This window comes from Fomitopsis serialis, assembly GCF_022376445.1.
Source record: "Fomitopsis serialis strain Sig1Antser10 chromosome Unknown B0H18scaffold_3, whole genome shotgun sequence".
Classification (NCBI taxonomy): domain Eukaryota; kingdom Fungi; phylum Basidiomycota; class Agaricomycetes; order Polyporales; family Fomitopsidaceae; genus Fomitopsis; species Fomitopsis serialis.
In genome coordinates this window covers 768,521-790,339 of record NW_025954963.1, presented here as the reverse complement: position 1 = coordinate 790,339, position 21,819 = coordinate 768,521, and the positions used below count along the sequence as shown (strand labels likewise).

The 21,819-nt window shown below is 56.5% G+C and overlaps 11 protein-coding genes across 11 annotated transcripts; 5 read left to right on the top strand and 6 right to left on the bottom strand.

Annotated features, from left to right (window-relative positions):
- Positions 1-31: 31 nt before the first annotated feature.
- On the bottom strand, positions 32-2,073 carry B0H18DRAFT_973596 (uncharacterized protein). Its single transcript, XM_048043943.1, has 6 exons — positions 1,565-2,073; positions 1,340-1,509; positions 1,217-1,288; positions 705-1,162; positions 636-647; positions 32-586 (listed from the first exon to the last, which is right to left on the bottom strand). The coding sequence occupies exons 1-6, from the start codon at positions 1,877-1,879 to the stop codon at positions 321-323; spliced, it is 1,293 nt and encodes a 430-aa protein (XP_047899734.1). The 5' UTR covers positions 1,880-2,073; the 3' UTR covers positions 32-320.
- Positions 2,074-2,810: 737 nt separating this feature from the next.
- On the bottom strand, positions 2,811-4,352 carry B0H18DRAFT_1081992 (SET domain-containing protein; the record flags this gene model as incomplete). The annotated part of the gene is made up of 4 exons (XM_048031468.1): positions 2,811-3,016; positions 3,081-3,489; positions 3,547-4,046; positions 4,106-4,352. The coding sequence occupies 4 exons, from the start codon at positions 4,350-4,352 to the stop codon at positions 2,811-2,813; spliced, it is 1,362 nt and encodes a 453-aa protein (XP_047899733.1).
- A 432-nt stretch (positions 4,353-4,784) lies between these two features.
- Positions 4,785-6,514, bottom strand: B0H18DRAFT_868119 (uncharacterized protein; the record flags this gene model as incomplete). The annotated part of the gene is made up of 7 exons (XM_048039921.1): positions 4,785-4,954; positions 5,007-5,393; positions 5,443-5,632; positions 5,695-5,853; positions 5,913-5,998; positions 6,054-6,106; positions 6,162-6,514. 7 exons carry the CDS (start codon positions 6,512-6,514, stop codon positions 4,785-4,787), a joined length of 1,398 nt encoding a protein of 465 aa, XP_047899732.1.
- A 1,942-nt stretch (positions 6,515-8,456) lies between these two features.
- B0H18DRAFT_321419 (uncharacterized protein) lies at positions 8,457-9,923 on the top strand. The gene is made up of 5 exons (XM_048037560.1): positions 8,457-8,633; positions 8,729-8,819; positions 9,031-9,216; positions 9,299-9,796; positions 9,849-9,923. The coding sequence occupies exons 1-5, from the start codon at positions 8,536-8,538 to the stop codon at positions 9,867-9,869; spliced, it is 894 nt and encodes a 297-aa protein (XP_047899731.1). The 5' UTR covers positions 8,457-8,535; the 3' UTR covers positions 9,870-9,923.
- Positions 9,924-9,959: 36 nt separating this feature from the next.
- Positions 9,960-12,264, bottom strand: B0H18DRAFT_950676 (uncharacterized protein; the record flags this gene model as incomplete). The annotated part of the gene is made up of 10 exons (XM_048041965.1): positions 9,960-10,104; positions 10,223-10,525; positions 10,584-10,699; positions 10,756-10,871; positions 10,994-11,184; positions 11,505-11,609; positions 11,659-11,746; positions 11,799-11,995; positions 12,049-12,151; positions 12,213-12,264. 10 exons carry the CDS (start codon positions 12,262-12,264, stop codon positions 9,960-9,962), a joined length of 1,416 nt encoding a protein of 471 aa, XP_047899730.1.
- A 378-nt stretch (positions 12,265-12,642) lies between these two features.
- B0H18DRAFT_973581 (uncharacterized protein) lies at positions 12,643-14,221 on the bottom strand. Its single transcript, XM_048043942.1, has 4 exons — positions 13,672-14,221; positions 13,175-13,411; positions 13,096-13,103; positions 12,643-12,821 (listed from the first exon to the last, which is right to left on the bottom strand). Exons 1-4 carry the CDS (start codon positions 14,050-14,052, stop codon positions 12,689-12,691), a joined length of 759 nt encoding a protein of 252 aa, XP_047899729.1. The 5' UTR covers positions 14,053-14,221; the 3' UTR covers positions 12,643-12,688.
- Positions 14,222-14,310: 89 nt separating this feature from the next.
- On the top strand, positions 14,311-15,125 carry B0H18DRAFT_973575 (uncharacterized protein). The gene is made up of 5 exons (XM_048043941.1): positions 14,311-14,492; positions 14,519-14,576; positions 14,668-14,729; positions 14,779-14,877; positions 14,928-15,125. Exons 1-4 carry the CDS (start codon positions 14,445-14,447, stop codon positions 14,848-14,850), a joined length of 240 nt encoding a protein of 79 aa, XP_047899728.1. The 5' UTR covers positions 14,311-14,444; the 3' UTR covers positions 14,851-14,877; positions 14,928-15,125.
- A 269-nt stretch (positions 15,126-15,394) lies between these two features.
- Positions 15,395-15,941, top strand: B0H18DRAFT_973573 (uncharacterized protein). The gene is made up of 3 exons (XM_048043940.1): positions 15,395-15,531; positions 15,596-15,851; positions 15,901-15,941. Exons 1-2 carry the CDS (start codon positions 15,460-15,462, stop codon positions 15,677-15,679), a joined length of 156 nt encoding a protein of 51 aa, XP_047899727.1. The 5' UTR covers positions 15,395-15,459; the 3' UTR covers positions 15,680-15,851; positions 15,901-15,941.
- A 351-nt stretch (positions 15,942-16,292) lies between these two features.
- On the top strand, positions 16,293-19,018 carry B0H18DRAFT_973567 (uncharacterized protein; the record flags this gene model as incomplete). Its single annotated transcript, XM_048043939.1, has 4 exons — positions 16,293-16,980; positions 17,038-18,128; positions 18,176-18,528; positions 18,588-19,018. Coding segments are annotated over 4 exons (2,334 nt in total), but the record flags the coding sequence as incomplete, so codon positions are not given.
- Positions 19,019-19,865: 847 nt separating this feature from the next.
- Positions 19,866-21,530, top strand: B0H18DRAFT_321290 (phosphoglycerate mutase-like protein). The gene is made up of 7 exons (XM_048037559.1): positions 19,866-20,015; positions 20,079-20,108; positions 20,169-20,214; positions 20,277-20,284; positions 20,341-20,862; positions 20,911-21,012; positions 21,069-21,530. The coding sequence occupies exons 1-7, from the start codon at positions 19,983-19,985 to the stop codon at positions 21,222-21,224; spliced, it is 897 nt and encodes a 298-aa protein (XP_047899725.1). The 5' UTR covers positions 19,866-19,982; the 3' UTR covers positions 21,225-21,530.
- B0H18DRAFT_1081987 (uncharacterized protein) lies at positions 21,385-21,719 on the bottom strand (the record flags this gene model as incomplete). Its single annotated transcript, XM_048031467.1, has 2 exons — positions 21,385-21,516; positions 21,585-21,719. 2 exons carry the CDS (start codon positions 21,717-21,719, stop codon positions 21,385-21,387), a joined length of 267 nt encoding a protein of 88 aa, XP_047899724.1.
- Positions 21,720-21,819: the final 100 nt, after the last annotated feature.

Sequence of the window (21,819 nt, the reverse complement as noted above, 5' to 3'; positions counted from 1 at the left end):
GAGTGCACGTGGCCAGATCTCATCGCAACCACTTCGCGGTGTCGACTCTTCCTGTCCAGATGACCGGCATTCTAATTGACCACGGTGCACTGTCTTGCGCGTACTATACTTCACGCAAAAGCTCGGTAGGTTCAGTGTTACTTATCACAAATTGATGTGAGTCCGTTGTCATTCTGCTACATCGGATATCCAAGCACTACTTACAGTTACACACAAGCTGCAAATTTACTACAACAAGGGGACTGTCAAGGTACAACATAATGCGCAGTAGATTCCAACGCTTCCCGCCTCCATCAGCCGATCGTCAGACGGTGGCATTGTCAAAACCCGTCGACTTCCTCCTGTACTTGAACGCCAGTGAATGCCGCCCTGCTCCATCTGCGTGCATGTCTGAAGTCCACCGAGGACCCTTGGCGGCGGAGTCTCTCCAGGCCCTTCGGCTGCGGGAGAGCGTCTATCCTGGCCTTCTCGTCCACTTCCTCTTCGTGTGAATGAATCTCTTTCAGAGCCTTGTGGGCTACTGTAACGAACAGGAGAAGGCCTGCCAGAGCTGTGCAGATCATCTGCGGGAAGAACCCAATGCTGTCTGTACGACATTCAGCATTCAAGGTTGTGACCCTCGCGATCAGACTTACCCAGAAGGACGCCTGTGGAGCTGTGTCAGCACGAACATTGCTCATGAATTGTGCGTAATGATTACTCACCGTCAAATCCAGGTGCGTCTGGCATCGCATTCCTCAGCTGAGGGATAACAAGGAGCACGGCCAAAATGAACAGTATATACTGTGGTGCCCTCTCGCTGTCTCCCTGCATCCATGCGAGTACGACGACGATCATCGTGGCATGCGCAAGCATCCAACTGACGCAGAAAAGGAGCATCGCGAATAACTTCGCTTCGGGAGGCCGTTGGATGTTCAGAATGATATCGTCGCTCGGGCCTGACACTCCGTTCGAAGCGCTCATGTAACTGTCTACCTCGGTAGGCGTAATGGCAAAGCTGGAAGTAAGCTTCAGCGTCGTCATAGCGCTTATTGAGACAGGGTTCTTGTTGCTGTCTGTAACACGGAGCGTGCTGGTCAGTTGGTAGGTGTCGAAGGGATACATGCGCGCTTGATGTACGTCGAGGACGTGGTCACTGTCGAATTGGCACAGATTCTGTATACTGCAGGACAGGTCAGTTGTCTCGCTAATCGATAATGTAGACAAGCAAACCAACCTGATTCTTTGACCTGTTTCGTTGGCTGTCGGAAACTGTGTCGGGTCATACGTCGCTTCAGGGTCATCCCCGCTACAGGACTCGTTGGTGGAGCGCTCACGCGAAATATGATCGCACACTGACCTGTCGACATACACGTTCAGGGCCATTGCAGGAAGACCACACGAATTACTGCCGTGTGTACCCTCTGAGCCAGGGAGAACGAATGCTGGACCACAGCCGATCATGGACCATCGGATGGTGACAGCAGGCTCATCGACATCGACGTCGACGTTGTCGCCAATCAATACTATCTGCAAGATGGTTTTTAAGATCGCATTTATCGCAGCTTCAGCTGAGATGCCTTACCCCGGGATTATTTGCCGCCACACTGTCAAGCAACTCCTTGAAGGGCGGCTCATCTTCCTCCGTGCCGATGAAGGCGCACGAGAGCGAGAAGATGAAGAACACGGAGAACGCAATCGCCATTCCTACGATGAACCGACTGCCCAAAGGGAGTACGCCCGCCCTCGTGCGGCTGAGCACTCTCTTTGCAGGGGATGGTTTTCTGGGCTTTGTGCCGCCAGATCTGGCATGTTTGGATAGGGTCGGGTTGGAAAGGGTTGCATTGGAGGGCGCCCTGATCAGCCCGGTGGTAGAAAGGAATGAATGGCGAGTGGACATCGCAGCGCAGGCGAAGGTGAAAAAAGGGAGGGCGACAGGGAACGAGTCGGCCTCCTTGGGGATCACTCGAGGGCGGCGCGAGCAACCTTCGCCCGCTCTACATGGCGCGCAGTACATATAAGCCGCGTGGAGGCGGGGCTATGCTTAATTGCCCGCCTTACGTGCATATCGATTTGGTTCTGGGAAGTCCATCAAGAACGTACATTTCCTTTGCGAGTGAACTCTCGCATTGCGCCGTGGGCGGAGGTCACACCTGTGCACAGAAGGGTGAGACATGATGTCAAAGAAGGGAAGAAGCGTCCTTGATGAAATGGACGAGTCAGACGTTGTCATTGTTCGTTCAACACTACAGTACTACGTTCGCGGATGCATTGACTGAGCTCTTGCCAGCTAGTCTATTGTGTTAGACTCAGTATCATAGGACGTAGAGATCAATAGGAGACATCCACACGAGCTCAGACAATGTTCTGGATGGTCTAGCATGTGGTCGGCGTTAAAGGTGCATCTGGATGTCGGAACGGAAACTTCGCTTCAGTTTTGATGGCAGCCTTCACGCATGAAGTACAGCTTGCACAGAACCGCAATGAGCATGTTGAGTGAATGCAATACTGGTAGCCATTGACGCACCTTATTCTTAGCCTCACCTGGGCTGGAGGTAAGACCTTGAGGATATCGTCCATGTCCACGATCAACTGAGCAGCTTCCCGAGTCTAGTGACTACATGTCGAGTCGGAGACGCTGAAAAAGGGAGATCGACGAGGAAGTTGAAGAAGTCCAATTTCCGCATTATCCCCGCACAAAGCGCCCGGATGTGCAAGACACTACTTACGGCGCCGGCAGCTGCACTGAATGGACATTCCTGTAATGCTAGTATTCGCATCCCATTGTCTATCAGTGCCATCGGGGTGATACATAGTGATCCCGGCGCCAGCTATGGTTGGCCAAGCATGTCTCGCATGACTCGGATCTCTGCCAGCGGTCCACCTTCGTCTCCTTCTTCCCCGTAAATATTCAATACGTGAGTCGCGATCAGAAGATATGATTTCGCGTCACTCTCCAGAGGGTTCGCGGCCGCAGGCTCTGGATACATCATCACAGCGTTCCATGCTGTCTTCGCGAGCTCCAGCGCATGCATGCCTGATACAATACAATCCTTAGTGCGCTCCACAAAGGACATTCGGAATGGCTAAGAATAACGCACCTATTTGTGGGTAGTTGGCCGGATAGACGAGTGAATAGAGCGCCAGTAGGGTCAGACCGGTTGACAATGCTTCTGTGTACGGACCCTCATGCGAAGTCCTACTGAAAGTCTCCGATAGTTGGGGTAGGTACGACTCGTGCAAGACCGGGGCGAGTTCGACCGGCATCTCCTGGAGAAGAACAGAGTCCTCCCGTAACTCAGCGACCCTTCCCGCATCGCTTAATGCGTATCTCCGAAGCGCGCTCTCCAGGTCGTCCATTTCTGTAGATCCTTGACGCGGGGGTGGCATCGGATGCACGCGCTCCACGATGCAACACGTAGGGCAAGAACACGAGAAGCCGTAGTTCGATTGCAAAGCTTGTTGACGGGTCTCCACGGGCAGAGCCGGGTCCAAGTACGGGATTGTCACCTGTAAGCATATTCCGAATTCACTTGTCTAGACAGAGATAAGCGAGGGGCTCCGTACCTCCTCGTCCTCTGCGATGTCGCGCAGTGCAATGACTTCCATTCGGACAGGCTTCGATGGGGTTATGATGTATTTCGTGACAGCGTTGGGAGCGCATGAATGATTGAATAGACGGCTGGCGAGAGGGAATATTCCATGCGCGTATGAATTGAGATGCGAGTGGACAACGAAGTTGTTGTTACCAAAGCGGCTGTGGTAGTCCTTCGCCACTACGGCTTGCAGAGAATCAGTCACACGCTGGTCCAAGGAGACCGGGAGAGATGCAACATGGGCCAGAGGGCCTCTCATGAGGTCCATGAAGATACCGAGGGCGCCATCACGGTCTTCGCCGCTCGTGGGCGTATATTGTCCATTTCGGTATGCCTCCGCCAGCAGATGTGATAGGAGGACCGCGTCGACCTGATCGTGACTCGACAGAGTCTGGTATTCCCGTGACGCCATAAAGCGAGAATAATGCTTGCAAATCCTCTTGTGATGTGCGATCCATTGCGCAGACTGACCTATTCCTCCTTCAGTTGAAAGTGCCGGTGACACTGTGTCCGCAGCCAATGATCCGCACATTCTTTACCGCAGTACAAGTAAGAGGCGCAGCCTGTACATTTTCGCAACTGGACGGCGTCCGAAGCTAGCCTGTGGCAATAGTCGCACCGGCGTCCTTTCTCGGTTTGTAACAGAGCAGTTGACAATGCCGGCACAGTCAGAACGACCTTCCCCGCGACGATAGAGGATGATGCAACCGCTTTGTTCCGAGCTGACGAATGCTCTTCAAGGCGAATGCTTGCGTGTGTCAAGTCCAGAGCGACCATTTCGGACTGGAAGCGGGACAATCACTGCCGTCAAAGGCAGACGCGTCATATAGACATCTTGAGATACGTACGGATGCGCGCGCACAGACCGCTGATGTTGGCAGAAACTGAAGGGGCTTGTCTCCGCCGAGACGAGATGTACAGGAAGGGTCAGCGTCGGTAGGTCGGAATTGGAACGTCGAGGCTCAAGCGCTGGCGCTCACCTCGCGAATGATGGGGCACCGTGGCGCAAGTATGACATAATATACTGAATATGGCAGGTCTAGTGGTTCACCATCCGATCATACACCCACAACAAATCTCTACATTCGAACAACAGTTCTACATCTAGAATCTAAGGTCGCGGTTCAATTGATACAACGTGGGTGCAAATCTGAAGCATGACGGTCATGAGAAGAGAGATGGCAGGCTCGAGCGGCGACGACGGCATCCTCAAGAGTCCCAGATGGCACCGAAAGCAGGGATGCCTCGGCTCATCATCCCGTAGACGATCTTCTGAGTAATGGGTTGATTCGCGATAATCACGACAGCCTCCGCGTTGAACTCCTGGACCATGCGGTAGGTCAGCTTGACCATGTCGGGGCGGCCGTGCACCCGAGTGTCTGGAAACAACGCGTCAGCATTGCGGTGTTTGAAAGCGAGTTACTGCCGCACCATAGATAACAGAGTTAGGCGACGCCTCAAGGAGGTCGTCAACTAGCTTGTCGCCGAACGTCTTCCTGTGCGCAGGCGCTGTCCAGAGGAGCTGGATCTCGGTCCGCTTAGCGAAGACTACGGGAGCGATGGGGCCGATGCCGCTGCCAGTCGCCACCATTACAACCCGACGAAACAGGGGTGTGACGCGTACAACGCCGTAGCAAGGGATCCCCCGGATCCAGATCTTGTCAGGCGGGTTGCTGATTTGCTGCTTTGTCCAGTCTCCCGCCCGAGAGACGACAGCGGAGTAGCCCTTCTTCCCAGGCTCAGCGATAGTCGCGAAGGAATGCCACTCGAAGAGCGGGTTCAGCGACATCCGCGTGAAGTGACCGGGGTGCGTATTCACTGCAGCGCGTGTGTCAGATTAGATACTGCGAGGGGGGCACCGACGCACCATATTCAAAGTAGAGGCGGACGCAATGGTCGGAAAGGACTTCGGCCCGGACGGGTACCTTGCGAAGCCGGGCCCAAGGAAGGATGATCGAGCACGTTAAAACAATAACTAGCCAGAACGGAGCCGAGTGCACGACGGCATGTCCGAGCGCCTCGTCTGCGGGGCGGTAATCGTTGATCAAAAGTACCACCTGGAGGAACACGGCCGCATTATGAGCGTGGGAAATACAACTGAGACATCGATTATACTGACCTGCGCCCAGACAAGCGCAACGGCCGTCCAGCCCGCGAAGCGATGTACGGCTTCAAAATGGTTGTGATACTTCACACGGAAGGACGGATAGGCGAAGGTGACCATCCCCACGAGCAGAGCAAGAATTACGTAGGACAGTGCCAAGGTGGGAGCGCTCGTCTGCATAGCATGTCAGCATTCTCGGTGAAGAATAGAAGGGAGGGGAACGTATGGCTCACCTTGCCCTTGTCGATGACTTCCCGGGTGGCTCTTCCGACGAAGAGGATAAGCCATACGGTCCCGCTAATACCGGCCCCTGAATGAACTTATCGAGGCGTCGGTCGAAGGAAGATCGCGAGGGAAACCACACGGCTACTTACTTCCACCAATTGAGTATACACGTGCTAGAATACGACGGATCCACAGCGGCCAACTGCAACCATATGAGCGAGGCACGGTCGAAGACATCGGCGCTGTTGAGTGCGTACCTTTTTGGAGCAAGACACGCCACGGCGAAGAAAGTGTTGATAACGTACTCCTGGCGCATGAGGATCGAAGCGAAGAGGTTGCTGATGACCACCGTGGCTATCTGGCTGGCGTTCGCCCCCTTCACGCAGTACCAGATGAAGATGCCGAGGTTCGTGAAGAAGACAATACCAAATAGCCGGCGATAGAGAGACAGCATTTGGAAACGCACATTCCGGACGAGCCTTCCCTGGGTCTTGTCGGGCAAGACGTCGTCCTGGAAGCCCTCCCATACCTCGCTCTTCTTGATGTCGGCCTTCTCGTCCAGGGTCGAGGCTGACGAGCTGTACGAGGGGAGCCGCTTCGTCTCTGGCATAAGATCCAATGCGTTCTCCGGATCGCCTGGGCTGCCATGGTACACCGGAGGTGGAACAGTCGGTGCGGAGGGAGCAGGAGTCGATGCGCCACTGGTCAGCACGGTCGCCTCAGGCATTGCAGCACGCTTCTCTGTCATCTGAGGAAGAATTTGTGAGCAAGGGAAGACGATATGCAGGCGTTGGGACGTACCTCGTAAAGGACGTTAGGAAGGGGCAAGAGCGACAGCTGTCCGCAGAGCTACCTGAGCCCTCGTCCTTGCTTAAATACTTGGAAACCAATTCTGGTTGGCACACCCATCCATAAATGACCGTTACATGTCACGGCGGGTCATGACCCCCATGAGGTATACTGCAACCCAGCGGTTCGGCAACTCCACACTGAACACTTCGAGGGCACGGAGTGTTCGCACGAATGATACCAAAAGATATGTTTCCGTGACATGACGCCCGCTCGCCTCGGTTCCGGCGAACATAATGGCCAGATAACAGGCCTGTATTCGTCGGAGCTGGCGGTGAAGAGAAGTCTGAGATGTACGATCGGTGTCGGGAGGACTTGGATCTGCAGAACGAAGTCAATGCACAGGTTGCAGACGTATGGGATCTGCCAGAGTCACAGAGTCAACGGATAGCAGAACGACGGTCGGACTATTCATCGAACCAGAAGGTCGCGAAGGTGGAGATCGTCGGTGCAGTATGGCTTCCTTGGAATGCAAACTTACCGGCAGTACGTGCCATTGCAGAACGAAGTACACATGGAGCACTGACAGAGGCACCATCATAGCTAAAACGTGCAAAGTCTTCCCAGCCATAGTGCCGCGAAGGCATTGCGAAGTGACGCTCACAATCAAGTGGCGAGCAAGATAGACAAGATGACGAGAACAGTTCCGTTATCGCTTTCACGGGCCAAAGCGAGGCCAAAGTACTCCCCGGGCTACTGCCCGAGCACCACCGAGCACCTGGATCGGAGAAGCGTCAGACCCGCATGCATGCGAAGAAGCATGGACTTCACCCACTTCCACAACGGGTAGCACGCACCAAACCCAGTACAATCCGACCCAAGCATATGGCTTCGGCTCAAAAGCCCGAAGCAAGCCTCTAGGCTAAATCGCGGGCAGTAGCTGACATTCCACGACATACTTACCTGAGACGCAGACTGAGGATCAGTGATGGCTGAACGGCGCGCAGTCGCTACTGCTCAGCCGATGGGCTATGTCACGGCGGCTTCGGGAGTGCATGCGGAAAAGAACAGCGCGCGCCGACTGCAAGCGACTGCGTAGTATGGCCATGAGTCCATGGCGGGAGTTACAGTACCAAGTAGGAGGACAGGCTGAGGGTGGTAGTGGCTCCCGATCTCGGTACGCGCCGACGCAAATCTCAGATCGTTCTGAGATCCTAGCAGCCTACTGCAGTGAGTGGGCCGTCTGGGACCCGCGCCGCCAACGACGACCTCGCCTGTACACGCTCCCACTGGGTGAACGACAGTGGTATGGGCCGCACCGCGTTTTCGGCCTGAATCCACCCGAACCTACGCAAGGCTAGCGCTAGATTCAGTGAGTGGTTGTGGCCAATGAGTATCCTCGTCAAGCAAGTGAGTGACTGTCTATTGCTTCAATTCCACCCCGGGCACATTGATGGCGTAGTAGCATTTGACAGTGAACACAGACCGAGGGATGCCCGGAAATGCAGGGTTTTTGATTGACAGGAGAGCACCTACTTTGAAGCTACCACATGGGTTCTACGTGGGCCAATCTGCATCCCCAGGCCCCCATGATGAGTCTCCGATTCGACCTGATCGCTTCATACTCTCGTCGGACATGGATCCATTACAAACCGAAGGAGCTTCTGCCTTTCACTTTGAGTAACGTCCTGCCTTGGATTCGTGACTGTGTTAGACATCGGTTGGTGATGTGTACATCCTGACGCAATATCGTGCCAGGTAACTACTGGTACAACTGCCTCTGGAACTGGCAGTGGAAGCAACAATGAGAAAGCCTCCCCCTCATTCCTCACGCTCTTCGCCATGATTTATTCTAAATCACAACATATATTCAAGAGAGTGGCGGCGAAGAAGATAAGACACTTTGCTCTGGATCTATGTTTCGTGTCACTTGGCATAAGGTGAGACCCGCTCTGTTATCGGTAATGGCAGAATCACGGACATGTAGCTGACCTACTGCCATACTCACCGCGGACTGTGATCCGTATCCGTGCAGGACAGGCTATCTTTTTGATGCCTTTGCCATCTCGGGCCTACAGCAACGCCGCCCTGCATTATTCATTGACGTGCTGGCCTCTCTACGTCAGGTATGGGTCCTCACTTTGATCGCCTGCGTATGCGCGACGGCCCACATCGCATCACGGAACACGTGTTCTGTTTGCGCAATGCTATGATGCGATAGCAAGCAGACCCCGAATGGTGTTGACGTGCCCCGCCTGCGCAGCGCAGGAATTCTCGCAGAACATCTGCGTCAAGGCTATCCTCACATTGGAAAGCGCACTGACACGGATGTCGCAGGTCGTCCCAGCATTGGAAGATGTTATCATCCTCCACGAGCCTATCTCCGACCAGCTCTTCTTCGTGAACTTTGCTTTGTTAGAAGCAAGGTGTGCACGGATACCAGGTCTCGGAGATCATCCCAGACGCCAGGACGATCCGCACGGATGGCCCTTCTTTGTGCAACTCTCCGAAGTGCCCACGCTGGTCGGTACCGAGTGCATTCTCACGTCTTTTGCTGTTCACCCCATCGTTCTCACATACACATTCTATTCCTGTCATTCTGCAGGTGGAGTTCCCAACTCTGATTGCCAGTCTCCTACGCGAAGTCTGTGCAAGAGGCGAAAAGTCCGCCGGTCTCTCACGTCCGATCGCACTTACCATCACTCAACCTCTTGACGTCGTGGATTTGGTCCCGCTCGCCGCTGCCTTGTTGGAGTATCCGGTCGCCTACGTCCCTGCCGACGCAGATCAGACGGCCTTCTTGACAGGCGTCCCTCTGGACGTCTACGACTGCGTGGTCTCTTTCATTGGTGCCTCTGATGACGAGGCACATCCCGAAGACGCACGCGAGCATACGCTTCTCAAATTCTCAAGCCCTTCCTGCCTGTCTGAGCAATCCACGGGTCTGTTGCCCGCTAAAGTGATGGAGGCACTCCGGGACAGATTCGGGCCAAGACTGAATGCGGCGGAAGGACAATGGAGTCTGGCGTGCGGCACACGACGGAGACACACGATAGAGTATCGCTCTAGCCTTGGCTCCCGCCATAGCTCCCACAGGTTGGCGGTACGTCTGTCCTATTCACAATGATACATGCACTGACAGCGAGCTGGACAAGCCCAGAAGCAATAGATACTGAGCACGGAAGGCGAAGGCCGCTATTCTACGTCGATGTTGGTGATTTTAATATCTTCGTACGGCTTATCCAGCTTGTTCGTCTTCACGTTCTCTATCGCATGGACCACCTCAAGCCCGGAGAGTACCCGCCGAAGATGGTGTGCTTCTTATCGAGCCAAGGCGTAGCCGTGGTGGTGATGAAAAACTGGGAGCCGTTCGTATTTGGTCCTGCGTTTGCCATGCTAACGGTGTACGGCCTGCATCGATCGACGGGGTCAGTAAGACCGTGTGAAACATGCGCTCGCTGCGTATGGCGTACCTATCGTGCTTCAAGTCGTCAGAGAACTCATCCTCAACTCATCCCCCCATATCGACGTCCCCCCAGTGCCATCGCCCAACGGGTCTCCCGTCTGGATCATGAACTTCGGAATGACACGGTGGAAGATGACGCGCTCGAAGTATCCACTCCGGGCGTGGCCGACGAAGTTCTCTACCGCCTTTGGCGCTTGCTGAGGGAAGAGCCTCATATGGATGTCGCCGAGCGTCGTGTGAATGGTCGCAGCGTTTGCAACAGGAGAGGGTCCGCCTTTCCCGACGGCAGATGTGGATGATGCAATGCTCTGCTCCTCGCGGGTGGGTCGTTCGTTGAAGATGTCACGATCTCCCGACTTGTCGTCCCTGGAGATGTCAGCGTGAGTACTGCACACCAGATATTCGGAGACAACTGAAGACGCACTCCGGCTCAGAACGGGTGAACATGTAGAATCGCTGTCGCTTGTAGCCTGTGCTGACAAGCGTAGGATCCCTGGCAGCCTTCTCCGCCAAGAGCGGGTTAGCTGACGCGGCCGCTGCCTAACGAAAGCACGCAGTCAGAAAAGCACCGCGCCAAGTTCGTGGGAGGCACCAACCGCAGTTGTCAGCCCTCTTTTTGCTGGAGCTCCTTGGTACAGCGTCATATTCATCCACCGGACGGTCTCGTCCTTCCCCAGAAGCCGCACGACGCGGTTTGTCACGGTGTTAACCACTATCGCATCAGAGCTCTCAGATGGTGCAATCCATGGAGGACGGCGGTCACTTACCCTTGATACCGAGCAGGGTTGGTAGAGCACAAAGGCTCCGCTCTCGTCCCAGACCGCGTTTATCCACCGCCCCGGTACGTGCCCATCCGGCCCGGGAGCTCCAACTCGCGCTCGGCGGCGAGTCGGCGCCCAAACTCCATATCCTCCACCTTGTAGATAGCCGTTCCCGCCTGCTGCATCTCCTGGATGGCTTCAAGCGACTCGTCATACTTGCGCGTCAGTTTGCCGGTGAGGAAGGAGAATATACGGATTGACGGTCTGGAAGTGAGAACGTAACGAACGATGCTGAGTCCGGTGAGAGCGTGATGCACGTCGGAGTGGACTTCGACTTAAGACCGCGAATGTTCGTCAGCAAGGGGAGGAGATGCTTGTAAGGATATGCACCTTCTTGAAGTCGTACAATCGTCGTGCTCTTGAACGACCAGAGCCCAGGTACGTTCTTCGGCTGTTCAAAGGTTCCCTCGGTTGCCAGTACTCCACAAATCCGCCCTCATCAGCGGAGATGACACAGTCGTATCTGGCACTGTACTGCAAACCAGCCGGTCACTCGAGATCCCACTGCTGCAGGCGACACTCACGTCATGACGTGTACAGGGAATCGGTGTATTTTGTCGACCGTCTCGAGAGGCTGGTCATTGCCGCGTCCGTCGTACAGTCGTATTGCGCCAGAGTTCCGGTCTGAGCTGCAATATCATTAACCAGTCAAGCTCTCATATAAGTATTCCAACTTACACCGCAAGCAGGCCCTGGGCTTGACCGCGTCTGTGAACCCAACAACACGCGTGAGGCGTGTAGCCCAATTTGATCATGTTGATCATGTCTAGAGAAGCGATGTGAGGGAGCCAGACAAGATGCGAAGGCAGGCGACGCACCGAAGTTCACCACGTCGAAGACCTTCGCGGTGCCATCTTCAGCCACACTCGCGAAGAGCTGCCCGTCCACGCTGGCCGTGACCCCGACAATGGGAGCGAGATGCGCCCGGTAGTGCTTCACGAACTCGATTCCGTGCTCTTGCTTCTTCCATAACTTCAGGTGACCATCGACGGAGGTGGTCAATAGGAAGTCAGTTCTGCGGAAAAGCCGCTTCAGCCGCCGCCCGGACAAGAGAGACAACGAGCTCACTTGGTCATGATATTGAAGTTGATGACATCCCGGTGCATGAAGCTCTTGTAGTAGCGATCCGCACTGGGGAGGTGGTCCAAGTAGAGCTTCTCGTGAGGGAGGACTGCATTCGCGCATTGCCATAGCGTGAATTCACGGGCAGTAGCTCAGCATCCAACACACACCTTTGCGCTTCTTCTTGCGGCGCCATTTGCCCTGCCTCAGTGGCATGGGCATCGGACCAACGTCGTCGTCTTCTCCTCATCCTCTTTGCCGGAACTGGTGAGGCGTCCATGGAATCCTCTTTTATCTCTTCCTGGCCGTTTCGCGACCGCTTCCCAAGCACCTTTCTACCTTGTTCTCTTCCGACATGTCTTTTGTTCGTGAGCAACCGGACAGAAAGAGGGCCGCGTCGTGTTGGATCGGTGAGTTGCTGGTGAACGAGACTCAGAGACCTGCTTGAGTAAGCGCCGGACGCGTCAACTGACGAGGATCGGCGTCGGTCTGTCGCGGATATCCAGGTTGGTGGCAGGACCCGAGACTTATCCAGTATACTGCTCAGCCACCGACGCGTCGACAAAACCCAACCGTTATTCGAACGGGTACGATCGCCAGGAAGTCCAAAACCAAGTCCACATAGATGGTATAAAATAAACGAACACTACATGACAACACACTCGTCCTTCAGCGGACCCTCCGCCAGGATAGCCTTCTCCTCCTCAGTCAACGGCAGCCCCTTCTTCGCGCGGTTCGCGATCGCCTGCCGTCGACTCTCGCGCTCCGCCTTCGCGCGACTTCACGACGAACCCAAGATTAGAGAATTACAGTACAGTGGATGGATGTTAGCGATACAGTGTGGGGATTAGGCCGACGCGAAGAGCGACGGCGGGACGTGTGATAACGGTTTGAAGAGATTAGCGGTGATCGGGTCAGTGGTAGGAGCGTTTGCGAAGACGTCGTGTCGATTCGTTAGGTGCGTGGGTGGATGCAGGTGGGGATGGGGGCGCAGTAGGAGAGCTAAGGCTTCGTGAGTGGTCACTGAGAGGAATGTTGTGAAAGTGTACTCACCGATCAGTCTGAGAGAAAAGGTTGGACCGTGTCGACGCGGACGAACGGGTCGAAGTGGATGACGAGGATGACCCATCACAGGCGGTTGAGGGGCGTTCCTCGCTTGCGTTGTGGTGCCCCGCGCTGTGGTACCAGCAGAGTGGGAAATGTTCGTCGAAGCCATCGCTCGCTGGATGGTAGCCATGGCTGCTGAGGCCTGTGACGACGCCGACTGGAAGGGGCTGGCGGATGACGACGCTGACTTGGTGGGAGCGCCCGAGGAACACATATGCGATGTTGGGAAGCGGTGCTGGGGGCAGAATTGCTGCTTGCATTTCTGTGTGCGAGGTCAGCAGAGACGATCACAAAGAGATGAAATGAGGCTCTGTGGTGATATGGTGACCGGTCATAGACCTTAGTAGGAGCAGGAACAGCACAGCCCAGAACGCGACAGGACATCGCGTATAGGCAAGACAACGTCCGGGCGTATAGATGTATAGGCTCCGCTTATACCCCTCTCGAGCCACCCAATTGCGACGCGCGGCCCACCACATCACCACTACCCAAAGTGCACATAGGCAGAGAGTAGAGACTCACGTCACATTGAATGGGGGCATACAAGACCTTGCCGCACTTCGCCCGCGCGCAAGTCGGGTGCGAGCTCTTGCGAGTCTTCCCCGTCATCACAGAGCACTCCGAGTTGATGTGCATCTCCATGCGTATGTTCGGATCCTGCCCGGGAGGGACAGCGACCGGTGTGTTGCAAAGCGGACACGAAGGCGCGACGCGATTGTGCTTGCTCGCGTCGAACTTGTCGCACTTGTGCGCCTCCGGGAGGAAGTGTTCGCCGCAGAAAGGGTGGCTACAGTGGTGGCACTTGAATGGGAGAAAGTCGACGAGCATGCAGGACGAAGCTGAGCATTGCTGGCCGATGGCCAGGAGTCCCGCGTCGCGTTCTGGGGTTGATGAGCCCGACATTGGTACGGATGAAGCGAGGGTGATAGGTATGGTGGTGGTGAGAGATGAAGGTAGATAGAAAGTAGGTCGTGTCGGGCGTAATAAAGAGCTGAGAAAGGGGACGCGCGTCCAGCGCGTGGATGAGGTGAGCAAGGAGGACACGCAAGCCTGGTGCACAGCCTGAGCAAGGTCAAGCACGGCGTTGTGGCGGCTTGTGGCGGGGCGCGAGCAGCCACCGGAACGTTCCAGGTCCGACTCGTCCGAGTCCACACTTCCGGGTTGCATTACGCTCTCTCGCACTGCTGTCGCTGCCAGTGGCCGTCTCAACCTCGCGCATTCACATCTCGCAAACCTCTGGGCTTTCGACTTGTCGTGGGCTTCCTACGTCGTCCATAACGCCTTTCTATGCCAAGATGTCAACAAGACCGCGCCTGTCAATAAGCGATCTTCTGCACCGAGGCGTACTATATACGCTGGTTGGCGTCAGTATCTGGGGATAGTCATGATGGGTGTCGTACACCGAGACACACTACGAAGAGGGCGAGGTGCGTTGATCGTTGATCTCATGCGCTCTTGCAGCTGACCCCGATTTCACAGAGGTCAGTAGAATTCGACGAATGTTATGGCGCGGATGAGCTCACGCCGTCTGTTACCAGGCCCTCGCATTGCAGGAAGCCAACTCTAATAAGGAAAAGCAGGTAAGGTGCATCACGCTCTGTCAGGAGGACACTACAATGCATTGCGCAGAGCGAGGAGAACGAGATCGCGCTCGCACAAGCCGCGCAGGCAGCCCTGGACAGGAGTGGCAAATCTTGGTAGAAAACATGTCTGCGGGCCCGCGAGACGGTACGTAGACTGTCTTGCCGTACAGTTTCCTACTTACCGCTCCTCATTAGATGTTCAACCCTCAGCGCTTTTGTCACACGAACGTCCCGCTCTCTTGTTGTCTTGCTGTATCTATTTATTACTTCGTCGCTAATGATCACCGCGTCATGCATTACACAAATTGTGATGAGGCACATGTACAATCTGAGAGTCATAATATATGCCAGAAGGCGCAGTGGGCATGTTGCTGCTGCCTATGATGCCTGCAACGTATATCGCTCGAGCTCTCGACTTCACCACCAGAACAACGCTCTTGTTTGCAGTTGCCATATTTGTCGGAACATCGCTTGGGTTCTCCAGGTTTCGGCGTCCCGGCCCGGAAGCCCGTGGCTGAACAGACTTGACCGAATTGGGAACCGTGGGCAATTAGCCGCAGCCTTTGTTCTCCAAATGTGATAAATCGCACATGTCCTCGTGTCCTAAGTTCAACTCTTGTTAGTTACCCATCACCTGCGCTTTGCTCCTCCCTCCCCTGCGACCCACTTGGTCCCCATCCCCTGTCTGAGTCGAGCATTAGCACACTTCACATCGAACTTAACCACCATGAACACAAACCTTTTGAACGAAAACGCCCTTGGCGCGTTGAAGCGCGCTGAAATACAACAACTGGCGAAGGTACGCGTCTTAATTACGCGTCCCTTCGCGTCTTCGTCCAGCTACTGACCATCGTGGCGTTCAGCGCGAGGGTCTTCGCGCGAACGGAAAGACATTAGACATCATCGACGCGTTGGTGTCTAGGCATCCCGATGGCGTTGAGCCGTGAGTTGTTCTTCTCGGTGTTGTCCGACAGAGGAACCAACGCCACATTAGATTGAAAAGAGAACAAGGGCCCGTTAGGAGGTCGAGACGTCTCGACGCCACGGAGCCCAAGGAAGAGGAGGTGGAAGAGGAGGTGGAGATCCAACCCGCAATATACGGCGAAAGTATATCGCAATGTAAGTCATCATCCCCATCATCTTCGGAGCGTCACTTACCCTTTCTTAGATAGACCGCCACGGCTGAGAAAGAAGCCGAAGGTGGTCGTCGAGGACGCGTCCGACGAGGAGGATGAAGAGGCTGTCAGGCAGCAGCTCATCCCGACGCCGCCGCCGTCATCGCCGCCGCCACCGCCGCCACCGCCGCCATCGCCGCCACGTCGGGAGGAAGCACCGCCTCCGGCCGCCTCGACCCGTGTCCCGGCCACTGGCTTGAGAGGTATGCTCACCTAGTTCTAGTTGTAGTGCGCCACTGACGAACCTCTCAAAGATGCGCGTGCGGAGCGCAACTCTCCAGCGGCTCGGGCCCAACCCGTGCCTCAGTTTGTTCAAGGGTCATCAAGACTCTTTGAAACTGAGGCACCGGTGCAGCAGCACCAGCGGGGACGCCTTACGACAGGTGTCCCCGCTAACGCGGCAGCATCAATGCAACAACTCCAAACAGTGCCAGATGGCATCTCATACGGCACTAGGGGCCTCTTGGAGGTCATGGACCAATTCGGGATCAAACCCCAGCCACTCGGAACAGAATGGGAGCGAGACCTCAGCCCCGACTACGGCCCGCTCAACTCAGCGGCGGATGCTGAGGGACCGACTCGCAGCACCTTCTTACCTGGACGCAGGCCCCAGCTCTCGCCACTCCGGATCTCCCCCTTGTTCCACCTCCGACCCGCCCCCGCCAATCCGCCCCCGCGCCTGTATCAATCGACGCCGCGCAACGTCGAACTCCCACCACGGCCGCCCGTCTTCACGCGGCCTCCTCCTCCGCCGCCCGCGCAACCCGAAGCCGGCCCGTCGAGGCAGCCGGCTCAGGCGGGGCCTCCGCATCGCCGCGCGCCGTCGTGGTCGCAACTGCCCGAGGAAGGGTCCGACAACCCATTCTTCGTCCGTCGGACCCCAACTCCTGAGCCTTCACCCTTCCCGACGGGCGCGCTCGGGCCGTATATTCACCAGCAACCAGTGGTACCGCGGAGCTCTGTCCCCCAGCTGCAGCCAGTCGCCGGCCCTTCAAGGCCCCGCCTCGATCCGCACGATGGCCGTTTTAGGCTGCCCGAGACGCCGGAGCACGTCCGCCGAGAGCGCCGCGAGCGTAAGTGTTCGTGTCTTCGAAGGTCACTGAAAGTTGCTCACCTGCCGTTATGTATAGCCTTCGTGGCTCTCAGCGACGAAGAGGTCGCAGTGCGACAGCCGCGCCCCTCCGTGTCTCGGCCTCAGCGTGTCCCTCCGCCCGCAGAGATGACCTCGTCCGAGGACCAGGAGAACGACGAGAATGACGAGGCGGCCGCACAAGCCATGTCTGCGCCCGCGCCCGCCGCACGAGCCGGTCCGTCGGGCCAACCCAGCAACGCTGCCGACAATGAGGACCAGCCCACCAGCCCGCTCGGAGACGTATACAACGCTTTCCTGGCCTTCGCGGCACAAGACGAACCCCCCGAGCCTGTCAACGATATGGAGCTCAAGAAGCGAGCATACGCCACGCTCCACAGCGAAGTCATCGACCGCCTTGACGACGACGTCGAGTCGGGCGAGTCGGAGGTTGAGGAGGACGTGGAGGACGCCAGACTCGCGGAGTTGCAGAAGCAGGTGCATGCGGTGTACGATGCCGCCGTCGTTGCCGCTTTTGCCGCCGACGGGGAGGCTCCGGCGCGGACCAAGGGGATGGACAAGGCTATCGCGCTCAAGCTCAGGGATGAGGCCCGTGCCGCTGTCCAAAAGCTGTACGGTTTGAAGGCGAAGAGGAAGCAGCTCAACGAGATGATCGACTTCCTGAAGGCGCAGTCGGACTTGGTTGCAGAGTGGGTCGTCGAGATGCAGGCGAAGCGGATAGTCGCCGAGAGACTCATAGCGGAGCTGAAGGACCCGGCTTCTGGCTGGCTGCAGGGGAAGTGGAGGCCGTCGCTTGCCCAGATGATGCTGGCTGCAGGGGAGCCTTTGCCAGACGAGGAGCCGCTGCCAGACGAGGGGCCGCTGCCAGACGAGGACGACGAGAGTGCGTTCTACTGGGACGAGATCCCTTCCTCGGTGGAAAAACCGCAGAGGCCGGGGCCACCAGTGGACATCGACGACGCCGAATTCTTCGGCAGCGAAGACTTCGAGCCCCCCAGTCCGGCTCCCCTGCAGCCGGCCTTCGAGTTCCGGCCACGAGGGCCTCGCCGAGACTTCAGCTTGTCGCCCCTGCCACCGTCGTCCCCTCCCGTCTCGGATTCATTGCCTGCCATCGAGCAAAGCCCGGAGCCGGTGACCCCCCTCGACGTACTCGGGGTGCTGTGCCGCGGCGAAGGCAGCCCGATTCGGACGAGCTCGACGGCGAATCCTTCGAGTCCCCTGACAGTGGAAGGCGCCCGAAGGCTTTCCATCCATCGAAAATGGTTGACGAGGCCGAGCGAGCTACGCGCGCTCAGCCCCAGGCAGGGCCCTCCCGGCGGGCTGACGCTCCCGAGGCAGGTCCGACTGGCTCGTTCGCGCTGCGGCCTGCACGTTTTACGCCCAAGTCGGGCCGACCGTCCTTCGACGTGGAATATGGTTCGTCGATCTCTCAGTTCAAGAAGCGACGACGAGGCGACGACGAGGACGAGGACGAGGACGAAGCGAGCTCCGACAGTGGTCGGGAGTCGGGTTCTGAGGGTAGTGAACACAGGTGAGCATTGATGACGTCTGATTCTTTCGCGCAGTCCGCTCACCCTGACTTCGACGCAGTGCCATCTCTCAGCCGACGGCGGGTCCTAGCCAGCCGCGAGGCTATATCCCCAAGCCTGTTCCAGGTTACAACGGCTTCGAAGGCGACGACTCCGAACCGGACTATCCATGGGGGGGATCCTACGACGAGCGAGACATATATCGGGTTATTGGAAGAAGAGAGAGCCTGATCCCGTCACCCAAACGCATTCGTCGCCGCTGATGGTAGGCTACTGTCCTGCTTGTGTCGTGTATATCTGTGTATTCCATATTGTAGTATCCGTCGCGTAGTTTCTCCTCTTTTGTCCTGTTGATCTGGGGATTGTACAATTAGCATCGTGATTTTCCTCGAGTAGCAGAGTAATCAAATCTTACCTCGCACGCATGTGCAGAGGAACAGAGGACTTGCTCGTTCGTGCGTCCGTGACTGAGGAGTGACGACTCAGAGCAACTCTGCAGCCACACCGCAATGGAGTGTGTTCTACAGGGACGAATGGCATTATTTGCAATGACTCGATGAGGGATGCAAGCCATGCGACGGTGTAACATGCACTGGTAGGTATACCAATTCCCAAAGGAGACTTACGGGCCATACATTCCCCTGCTTCAGGGTACGTACTACGCTTGTCCCGATACGCCTCGGCCACGCTCAACGTAAGGCCAACCCTCTCTCGCAGTGAGCGCGCAAACGGCACTGAAGGACATCGTCACCCGCCGACCCTCAGGGTTGTCGGTGAGCGCAAGCACAGACCACGTTTTGCCACTAACAATGAGTGAGCTGACGATGCAGGAAAATGACGAAAAAGGCACTCACAGGGGGAAAAAAGCAACAACGTCAAGAGCATTCTGGAGTCTCGACGAGCGCGAGAACAATGGCAATGGTCAACCTGCAAATCGACGGGAGAATGCCACTCGGGATAGGATGATGAGTCTGCGACGGGAGGAAGAGCGGGCGAACATCCCAGTTTATGTACCCTACCCAGACCTTCTCCTCGTGGCTGAACCCGCGTTCCCAGGAGCCGGAAAGGTGCAACAATGCATGACGCAGAGACAATCCAAAAAAGCCCAATCTCCCTTCACGTGCAGTTTTTTTTCAGATGAGTCACTGCAAAGGAGAGGAGGCCGGCAAGGAGACAACCTCCGAAGGCTTGCCGGGTCGCACAGACAACGCACAGAGTCTGGCTTGCGGTAGATCGCGATCTGCGCAGAACGAGCCGCTATTCCCAAACTGGGCGCAAGCAGTCGACTATAGTCACGGGTGCAGTGCCTGCGCCGAGCGGCGAGCGTACAGCGCCCACGACCCAGTCAATATTGCCACCGCATGCGAGATCGCGGAAGAGTCCAAATGGGTCCAGTTCCTGCCCATGCGGTGCGCGCATGCAGGCCAGGCTCAGGTAGCCTTTCCATTGAACCACCATGTCCTCGACACCCACCGTTACCTTCACTTTCGTAAGTGTTCAGCTCGCCGCAGGCCCTTGACGTTAGTACTTATACACACGCAATTTCGCACAGATCAGGCATGGCGAATCGACGGACAACCTGGTACGTACACTTTCATGCATGATATGCGCGTAGGGTGTGATGTACATGCGACAAACACAGACAAGCGCATGGGCAGGTTGGAAGGACGCACCGCTCTCTAACCATGGTGAGTTCCGGTGGCTTGGCTATGTCGGTAAGCTGATTTTGAAGCTTGAACGTTGCATGCAGGCATGAACGTGAGCTCCGTCTACAATATCGACAACGGGGTGGGCTGACCAGCGGAGTATCACAGCAAGCCAAGGCACTGGGAAAGTCATTCGCGAAGACACACTTCCTGGCTATTCACGCTTCCCCCCTCAAGCGTGCACTGTGGACCGCTCAGGCAGTCCGAGACGCGCAGACCGAGCAGCCACCTCTCACGACGTCTCCCCTCCTACGCGAGCAGCACTGGGGAGTCGCCGAAGGCAAGCCATGGATCATGCACATGGAACAGGGCCTCACCTTGGAGGAGCACTTCGCGCGCGGCCTTTACCCGGTGCTACAGTCCCGCTCACAAAAGTTCCCGGAGGGCGAAAGTCTGGACGACCTCGCTGCGCGCGCAAAGAAGGCTGTCGACGAGTTGTTGATGTCCTACATCTGGCAGGCGGCAAGGGCGGGAGACAAGGGCCTCCACATCGCTATTGTGAGCCATGGACTCTGCATAAGCGAGCTTATCCCGGCACTGCTCGTCAAAGACGAGAGTGGGGTACATCCGGGCCACCGATACAAGGGTCTTCTGAACACAGCTTGGACGAGGGTCACGGTGAACGTCAAGGCAAGTGGGTTCTCTGTGTGCCGGACCCGCAACGTGACGCGCATCCAGGGCGCAATGGAGGGTGTGCCGATGGACTTCCCGGATAACCGGCCTCCTCCACTCGAAATCAAAGTAACAGACTTCAATCGGCATGAACACTTAGACAGTGTGGTGAGCGGTTTTACATCTATTGTGACTGTAACCTGTCGGCTGAAGACAATCGCCAGACTCGCCAGAAGGGCGGCATTGGGAGCTCGGAGTACGACCCCAACCAGCAGAGTATCCGTGCGTTCTTCGGCGGTGGCGGGAGCGTCCCTGTCGAAGAGGGGCGGGCTGCGAGCAACGCTTATGACGAGACGAACATCAATATCCGGAACAAGTGACCGACGACGACGACGACGAAGCAGGGTTTTGTGGGTATGCGTACAATTACAAGAGTATAGCGCTAGCTTTGTAGAATTAGCCAGGAGGATACCAGGGACGGGGACAACGCACTGTATGAGCCTATGTCTAAACCTGTACCCAATCTCATTCACAACGATCCTATGGGGAGCCGTAGGGCAGGAGCTTCTTCAGCCGGACTGTTTGTGAGTCGTGCGAGTAGGCGGTTTGCGCCAGGCGGTTCTTCCGCGCCATGCTCTTGTTCACGTTCAAATGTTTGTGCCCTGCATGGCCCTGAAGGGTGCCGCAATCAAGCAATGGAATCAGCATAACACCCCGAGCTCGTGCGACGCGCGACGTACGCGCTTGAAGATGCCCGACGCAATTGACCGCCACCGTTTCTTCGCTCCGGAATGGCTCTTGAGCTTGGGGTACGCCGCGGCGGCGGACGTCGAGAACAGGCGTGCTGTCGATAGCACCCGCGAGAAGAGGAACATGCCGTCCACGTCAAGACCGAACCCAAGAGCGTAAGCAGAGCTCGAGACTGTGGTGGTGGCGGGAAGTCGAGGTGCGTGGGGCAGAAAAGGTGGAATATCC